General features: G+C 36.0%; 1 protein-coding gene across 1 annotated transcript; it reads left to right on the top strand.

Annotated features, from left to right (window-relative positions):
* Positions 1–953: 953 nt before the first annotated feature.
* Positions 954–7876, top strand: LOC134745261 (lipase 3-like). The gene is made up of 5 exons (XM_063679253.1): positions 954–1134; positions 2360–2564; positions 6244–6614; positions 6706–6864; positions 7434–7876. The coding sequence occupies exons 1-5, from the start codon at positions 982–984 to the stop codon at positions 7821–7823; spliced, it is 1278 nt and encodes a 425-aa protein (XP_063535323.1). The 5' UTR covers positions 954–981; the 3' UTR covers positions 7824–7876.
* Positions 7877–9805: the final 1929 nt, after the last annotated feature.

Genomic DNA, 9805 nt, shown 5'->3' on the forward strand with positions numbered 1-9805 from the left:
AAAATCGCCCTCCTGGTCTTTTTCCAACTAATCGTAAAACCAGGTTTATTTTTTCTTTCACTCTTGTAAGGATCCAGGTAAGCATGAATAACATATAGGAGGAGAGGTTCTGTACACAAATTCCGTAGTCAGGTTATCCCCTTCAATTGGCGCCAGCGAAAACGCGAAAAACTGTCCGCGTGTGTCGGGGTGTTACCGCTTTTAAAATTTGGCTTGGCACCGACTTCAACCATTTCAGTTGCTAGCGCATATAAAAAGGAATAATATTTTATTTTATCCTTTTTGAAGTCGGTTTTACTCTTTTTAAAGATTAATTTTATTTTTCCATTTTTACATTTACCTAAGCTTTTCTAAGGAGTGATGCATCATTTTATAAGACTCGTTCCTGTCTGGCCAAACTGTCATGTCACTAAACATATTTGCGCTTCGAGTATGTATCACGTTTCCAGGTCTGGATCTGAGGCTATCAAGATATGAGGAGTTGGACCTCATGGAACCCATCATCAGAACTAGATCTTAATACAAATCGAAGAGGACAAATCGCCTAAAGTGAAATATGCGTCGTTAAAGTCCCGTTCTGGTCATCATCAGCAGTTCCACTTCATCAAATGGCACTGTTTTGAATGATTGGATTGTTGATGAAAACACATATATGCCTATAAGATTTGAGGAGTTCCCTAGATTCCTCACGGATCCCATCATCAGAACTGGGTTTTGATAAAAACGGGACCAACTTAGGACTATCCATTCAAACAAAAAAAATAATTTTCAAATCGGTTCAGTAATGACAATACATACAAAAAAAACATACGATCGAATTGATAACCTCCTTTTTTGAAGGCGGTATAAACATCTATCAAACTTACTGATCAATTATAATAATTGCTATCTTATTTAATTTTATGAAAATTATATCTTTATCTGATACCTAAAGCAGTATAAATGCTGTGATTTTGTTGAATTATCAAGAACTTCCGTGCGATGTGGGGTAAAGTTTTCGTGTTATGTGTGGCGGTGGTAAGCGTAGCAGCCAGCCGTATATCTAATGCCGAAGAGCTAGAGCTGCTTGTAAAATATAGTGAAATTGGTTCTAGACTATCTGATAATATCCTCGAAGATGTTCGTCTGGATGTGGTAAGTTCCATTAAACAGGAGCTTTCCTTCCCTACCTTGGTGGATATGACTTACTTGTCATATGAATTTGAATTTTAACATATAGGTACTAGAACTATAGAAACTAACATTTTAAGTATGTACCTATGCTGTAACATTTAAACAATTAACATAAAAGTCGATTTATGAGTCTTAACTAAATAAATGACGGTCTGAATAGTTTTGGTGCATGTTTATTAACCTCAGGACCTTCGCTGCCTAGTGTATGATGACTAGGTATAGGTTAATCTTAAAAATCGGCCAAGTGGGAGTCGGACTCGCGCACGAAGGTTTACGTACCATTAAGCAAAAAATGGCAAAAAAAAACACGTTTGCTGTAAGGGAGTCCCACTTAAATATTAATTTTATTATGTTTTTAGGGTTCCGTACCTCAAAAGGAAAAAACGGAACCCTTATAGGATCACTCGTGCGTCTGTCTGTCTGTCCGTTTGTCACAACCTATTTTCTCCGAAACTACTGGACCAATTAAGTTGAAATTTGGTATACATATGTAAGATAGTGACCCAAAGACGGACATGTAACGTAAACAAATTAATTTTAAACATGGGGGCCACTTTTGGGGGGTAAATGAGTAAATTAAGTTTTTCAAACTATATCGTGTTACATATCAAATAAAAGAGCTCATTGTGAGAATCTCAAATATATTTTTTTTATAATTTTAAGATAAACATTTTAGAAGTTATTCAAGAAAATAGGCAAAAAATGACCATTTCCCCCCCCTTTATCTCCGAAACTACTGGGTCAAAAATTTGAAAAAAAATACGCAAAATAGATCTTTACCTATAGATTACCGGAAAACCTATTAGAAATGTGCAGTCAAGCGTGAGTTGGACTTAATTACTTAGTTTTTGATCCGACCCCTACGGGGTTTTTAAAGACATTTCACATAAAAAATACATAGTTTAAATTGTGTAACGTACGGAACCCTTGGAACGCGAGTTTATTTGCAAGAATACTTAATTTTAGTTACAGGATGTTATTGTAGTATATTGAACAGTATTCTATCGTGATTAAACGTGATTATCGTCTGTGAAAATTTCAACTATCTAGCTATCACGGTTCATGGGTTATATCCTGGTGACAGACAGACAGACAGACAGACGGACAGTGGAGTCTTAGTAATAGGGTCCCGTTTTTACCCTTTGGGTACGGAACCGTAAAAACTAACTCTTTCGAACTGTTTCAGCCCGGACTGATTAAAAAGTATGGGTATCCCTTGGAAATCCATACACTTACGACTAGTGATGGTTATATACTTAATATGCACCGAATTCCACACGGTCGAGATCAGAATACTGACCCTAATGTTAGGAGACCAGTTGTTTTCTTGATGCATGGGCTACTTTCATCTTCAGCTGATTGGGTATTGATGGGACCTGGTACTGCATTTGGTAAGTAGTTGATGTTTTTATTAGTTTTCGTAAATATAAACATTCAAGATATACAAAAAATTAAGTATCGGCTCTTAGACACTTATTTAAATAGAGTTAGACCAAGAAAAGTCTGCAACGATTTAGATAGCACACGCAGTGTGTTATTTTAAACGTCAAACTTCTATGAATGATTGTAGCTTAGATTTATCCTGTATATTAACTAGAAATAATAAGTCAGGGAGTAACTCCATGAACACAAGATTTTATCCACAATATTCTTCTTTATTATTAGGGACTATGTCGGGCTCCTAAGCTTCTGCGACCTTTTCTGATCTATTGTGATCGCCATCTATAGTCCGCGGTGCACACGAAAATCAAGTGCGATTTACGGCAAATGATGATGATGGAATTTCCTTTTGCACAGTTGCTCCTTTTGACTCACAGATTGAAGAAGGGGAGCCAATCGAATATTAGATGCAAGTTTTTGACTCACAGGGGCTGAAATTTGTAAAAAATAAAGTTTTGCTATGTGGTTAAGTTTGGTTTCATTTTCGTGCAACTCAAGGATGGTAAATTTATTTCTGATATTTAATTTATACGGTTTCATATAAATATTTTGGAAAAATAGAAAAATAAAAAAATTCTATTATATTTTTTTCCAAAATAAATGCTTTTTTTAAATATGCACACAATTTTTTTTATTTTTTATGAAAAAAGAATACACATGGCGTAATGGCCAAAAATGTGGACAAAAATAAACGTACACCTACTTTCGACTACAAGCTCACTGTGGTCGATAGGTGTAGGTGAATGGAATACAAAGATATATTTTCGTATGCTGACGACACCGCCATCGTCTTCACTGGTGCTTCATGGGAAGATATTCAGAAATTCGCGGAGACTGGACTTGTAACTATTAATGAATGGCTTAAGAACAATATTCTTACGTTAAATACCACCAAAACAAATTATATATGTCACAGTATATACAGTAATACACAACCTGTTAATAGTTTCGACATTAAAATACATAGCTGCTGCAACAATGTACTAAACTGCTCCCAGCGAACCTGTCCCACCATACTAAAAGTTGATAGCACCAAATATCTGGGTGTCTTTGTGGATCGGGGACTCTCTTGGTACCAACATCTCGAATATGTTATATTACGACTACGAAAGCTTAATTGGATTTTTAAAAATTTAAGACATGCGGTGCCAAGAGCTGTCCCGGATTCCCATGGCCACAGTAGAGACATTTTAAAAGAGATCTACACATCGTTGGTTCAGCCCGTGTTAACCTATTGTTTGCCTGTCTGGGGTGGTGCTGCCAAGACTCGCTTTATAGACGTAGAGAGAGCTCAGCGTAGTCTTCTCAAAATTATGTACTTTAAGAAGATGTGGTTCTCAACTGACAAGTTATATCAATTGTGTAAGTTGCTTACTGTCAGAAAATTATATATACTAACCTCTGTTCTAAGAAAGCACAAAACAACTACTTTTGATTGCAACATTTTGACAAGACGGAGGAAAGATATTGCTATGCACCTACCTAAAACCAACACCACTTTTGCTAGTAGACAGTATAATAAGCGTTCATCGCACCTATATAATACTTTAAATAAATCACTAGATATATACCCAAAGCTACAATATGATGTAAAAAATAAAATAACAAATTGGTTGGAAGATAAAAACTACGATCAGGTGGAAGACTTACTAGGATATGTAGCCTAGCCTAGCCTAGCCACACACACACACACACACACGCACACACACACACACACACACACACACACACACACACACACACACACACACACACACACACACACACACACACACACACACACACACACACACACACACACACACACACACACACAATTAATAAAGAAACATAGCTTTAAGAATAGTATAATACTAAATAATTGTAATTTGGATATGGAAGAGCGGTGCCTCCTAGCACAGGTTATTTTGTAAATAACTTAAAAGGAGACACCAGCCACTATAATATTTGTAAAGTTTTTGAATGAAATAAAACAATTTTGATTTTTTTTGATTTTGATGTGAGTTACAGCTATGAGAATTACGGAGTTTGATAATGATGAGATGCTAAAGGGTATAGTGAGTCATTAGAACCCTTAGATCATTTTAGGAAGGGGAGCCACTTTGTTTTTTGATGCGGTGTGGATGAAAGGGTGGGGGGTGATTTGTCCCATACAATCATAAAGTTATGAAAGCACTTGTTTAGGTTTCTGCATTAAGCTTGGTGTCATTTTCGATTATTTTTCGAAATTAAAAAAAAAACAAATGGACTAATATTCACATTATTTTGTATTTTATAGATTTTATTACCTATGTATTTGTAAACACTTTTTACATTGCTTATGCTCGGTGTACAACGTAATCCGACGTAGCACGTAGCTATATACGGTGGGGAATAAGGTGAATATTAGTCAATATTTACATTATTTTGTATTTTGAAGATTTAATTACCTAAATGATTTCTTCCTTTTGATTTACTCGAAAATGTCTCCAAACTCATTGCAGAAACCTAAACAGATGCTTGCATAAATTTATGATTGTATGGGACAAATCACCCCCCACCCTTTCACCCCCTACCGTACCAAAAAGCAAGGTGGCTCCTCTTCCTAAAATCTAAGTTCCGTAAATCACTTAGCTATAGCTCCCATCATTATATCCTGTTCAACGAGCTTGTGGTCGAAAGTATGTAGGTCTACATTAAATGTTTTTTGGTCACTCTTTTTTAAATATTTTATTATTTCACGTAGGTACATACAAGATTAAATCAATACATAATTATTAAAAAATGTTAAAACTTACACCTAACAAGACAAAACCTTAAATAATACGTTAAAAAAAAACGTAAAATCGTAAACTTGTAATTTACTCCGAATTTCCGAGCTGAGATCTCACACGATATTCTCGTCTCAGTTCGGAAGTAAATTACAAGCTTAACTTTTAGTATCGTTAATATTGTGGGTAGCTGCAGGGTTTGACCGAGTTATACGGCAAATGATGATGATGGAATTTCCACTTGAATTTTTGATGCAAAATTTTGACTTAAGGGGGGGGGGGGTATTTTATTCACATTTTCCGTCATAAGTATTTTTTTTACTATGAACAACAAATAAAAAAATTGTTTTGTTATGTTCAATTCGAGCTCTTTCAAATGATATCCCACTCGACCACTAACTAGACTTTGAAATTTTGCCCCCTCTTTATATTAGTATTTTTCATAATTAATAAAAATAAAATAAAGAATTACACTTCCTACGTTAGCGTTGTTCATAACCATTCCAAATTTCAAATCGATAGCTTCAGTAGTTCTCGAGATATTTAGCAATGTGCCAGACAGACAGACGGACAGAGTCGCACCATAAGGGTTCCTTTTGTACCTTTTTGGTACGGAACCCTAAAAATAGTCATTGTAGGTGCAAATTTGCCCTTAATATTAAAATACAAATCCTTATCCTCAAAATAACTTGTTACTTATCATAACATATGAATTTTCATTTCCATTCTCAATTTTGACCTTGTGAGTTTCTCCATTTTTTACTTCAAGGGCTTTTAGGTAACCATTTTCTCTACACGTAGGTATAGTTATGTTTATTCTTTTTCTAAATCAGAAAATCGGGTTTACTTAATAGTAATAGTATTGTTATATTTGCTTCAGGTTATCTCTTGGCCGAAGCCGGCTACGATGTCTGGATGGGCAATGCTCGCGGGAACACATATTCGCGCGAGCACATCAGGCTTCGTCCTGACGCTATCTTCAACACTGATTACTGGGAATTCTCTTGGGATGAAATCGGAAACATTGACTGCCCTGCAATGATCGACTACATACTAGCACACACTGGCAACGACAGACTTCACTACATTGGCCACTCCCAAGGAACTACTACTTTCTTCGTCATGGGCTCACTTCGACCTGATTACAACGAGAAGATAATTTCCATGCACGCTTTAGCTCCTTCTGCCTATTTTGCCAACAGTCAAAACCTACTATTGAGAGCTATTGCTCAATTTACCAACCCACTAGATGTGAGTAACATTCACTTTCTTTATTTTGCTCATGGTGAAAACACACTAAGTATTTTTTTAAATACATTAATACTAATTTCTCATATTTCAGAGTCTGGCTCGTATTATTGGTTTGGGTGAATTCATGCCCAACAATCTCATCATGGCATGGGCTGGCCAGGCCCTGTGTATGGATGAAGTGATTTTCCAACCGATTTGCTCCAACATTCTGTTCCTTCTGGGTGGATGGAACGAGGCCCAGCATAATGCGGTAAGACTTTGATAAATTCCTATTAACAGTTCAGATAAAAATTGTAGGTACAACTTTGGAAACGTAGTTTTTAGGGTTCCGTACCCAACCCTATTACTAAGACTCCACTGTCCGTCTGTCCGTCTGTCTGTCTGTCCGTCAGTCTGTCAGCAGGCAGTTGAAATTTTAACAGATGATGTATTTCTGTTGCCGCTATAACAACAAATACTAAAAAGTACGGAACCCTCGGTAGGCGAGTCCGACTCGGTTTTTTTATCGTGTTATGTTTAATTTACATCAACCGGTTGAAGATAAGGCACACTTTACAAATAGATAGATAGATAGATAGATAGAGCCAATGAATGGAATGCTTTTACGATAGAGTTTTTATATTTGAATGGCAGTGCCAATGATCTGTTTGCCATCATTGTGCCGGCGTCATAGATACCAATTTACGATTCTGAGTGAATTTAGGTCTCTCGTCCTGGTCATACTTTGCCATAAATAAAATCAAGGAGGTCGTTAAGAGTCGCGAGCAAACGGCCGCGTGACAAATATCTTAAATCATAACCCATCTTGTTTCGTTATAGACAATGCTTCCAGTGAAGCTAGCCCACACTCCAGCGGGAGCTTCTACGAGGCAATTAGTACATTACGGCCAAAGTGTGAAAGACAAGACGTTCAAGCGTTTCGATCACGGCGCATTAAGAAATAGGAGAATTTACGGCAGCTACAGAGCACCTGCGTACAATCTTGGAAGAATAACAGCTCCGGTCTTCATTCACTACTCTGCCTCGGACCCGTTGGCACATATTAACGACGTGCTAAGGCTGTTTAATGAACTTGGTAGACCAGTAGGTATTTTCCGAATTCCTGATCCCAAATTCAGCCATCTTGACTTTATTTGGGGAAAAGATGCCAAAACTCACGTATATGACCGGGTTATAAATCTGCTCCAATCCATGGATATACATGGTTAACTACAGGTTTCATGATAATTGTGGGCTGGTTTCGGAAAACGGCGGCATATTCAAAATCTGTATGCGTGGTCGAAGTTTCGCGCATACTTTTTTGAATTTAATGTACCGTCATTTTCTTGTAACATAATGGTGGTCCATCCTATGACTTATCTCTTGTGGCGTCTAAAAATGTCTCGAATTAGCCCAAATATTCGTGTATCATTATTTATTATTATCCTGAGATGCAGAGCCATATTTGTGCAAATTGTTGGATTCAATACAGATTGTTCACGTCATTACATTTCAGTCACTTTTTTTAATTAGAATAAATAGTTGTTAAACAGGCCTTGTAAAACAAGTAACTATTGCAAGGGGACAAAGTTTCCTCGTAACGCTCAAGATTCCATTTTTCGAACCACTCGCTACGCTCGTAGTTTAATTTCGGAATATTTCGCTTGCTCGCTTATCAATATTAGCAGGAGCGGTTAAACAAATTTTGCCCCCAAGTGAAACACAAAGTTTTCATTTTGACATTTAGTTGATCTTTTAGGATTCCCGATTATCGTTTTGGACATCTTAATTTTATTTGGGGCATCCAAGGAAATTTAGGATTCCCGATTATCGTATTGGACATTTTGATTTTATTTGGGGCATCCACGCGAATACCTTTGTTTATAAGAGTTATTAACCTTCTTCGGGCTATGGATGTGCATGGTTAATAAACTAAGATCAGTTTAGTTGGTAAGTAAGTACTTAGATAGTGAGACTGACCTTGCTTACAAAGCCTAGTCCTGGCTCAATGTTACAAGTTTTTGTACGAGTAAGTACCTATGTATATACGTTATCGCTGCTCTGGCTTGGCTTCTATAAGTACAAGCGTTGCTTAGTTTGGGGATTTGTAGTTTGTGGGATTGTTCTATAAGACAAAAATCAATGCTTTAAAATTAATGTTGTCTGGTGGAAAATATGTATGTAAAACCGTCTGGTAAATATTTCACTTACTTACCAATTTAAATGTTATAGGAAATTCGCTAATAAAATGAGACAACAAACATCCAAATGCGTCGCAGAAATTTTAAAAATTGTCTGGAATGTTGAAACATGAAATATTTTATATCTTATCTGATATAATATATTATATATAGTTCTGCTACTGGTGTTTTTCACAAGAGTAATTAATATAATCTTTGATTAGACGTTAGATAAAATCACTGCTGTAAAATATAAACAGCTGATTTCTTTCCTAATTATCGTTTGATAATGTTTTATTTAAGCACCACAGATAAGCTCAAACCAAAGTGAACAAAACAAAAGATGCATGAAATATTACCCAAGTAGCCTAAACATTGGATATTAGTTCAAAAATAGTTGCAAAAGCCAGTCAAGTGCAAGGCCGTCTTGCGCACAAATTAAGGTTTTCATATTTTTCTTTAATATTCTATATAGAAAAACATTGCTTCATTCCAAAGTGACCCTATCTTGACTATACCTAAAGTTTTTTGATGTTTTCATTAATAATTGCAGCATAAATGTACTATGTACTACAATAATTGTATTCGTTCTGTGCAATATTTTTTTTTTATCTTATCTTTTAAACGACTTAAAAAATTGATTTGTTTCCACAGCGTCAAAGGTTGTCAGACTTGTGAGTTTGATATTAATTTCCACTTGATACCTACCTTTAATACCTTCACGCGTTCTTGAGAAAAAGCGTCAACACTTGGGAGTGGAGTTTTAAAAATCTCAAATACTACAATGACTGTTTGATTTCCCAATTTACTCAAAATTTACTTAATTTAATTATTTTATTTTAATTTATTCAATATAATTTATTTTGATAACAAAACCTCCGTGAGACACAGACATATTAAATATATGAAGAACAGGGATAGCCGGGGTTCTGCGGTGACGGAACACGTATTGGATTCGGATTCGACTCACTATATACGTTTCGATAAGGTAACCGTGCTGGCGAAAGAAAAGTTTGTGATTCAGCGAAAAGT

This window comes from Cydia strobilella, chromosome 11 (assembly GCF_947568885.1).
Source record: "Cydia strobilella chromosome 11, ilCydStro3.1, whole genome shotgun sequence".
Taxonomy (NCBI): domain Eukaryota; kingdom Metazoa; phylum Arthropoda; class Insecta; order Lepidoptera; family Tortricidae; genus Cydia; species Cydia strobilella.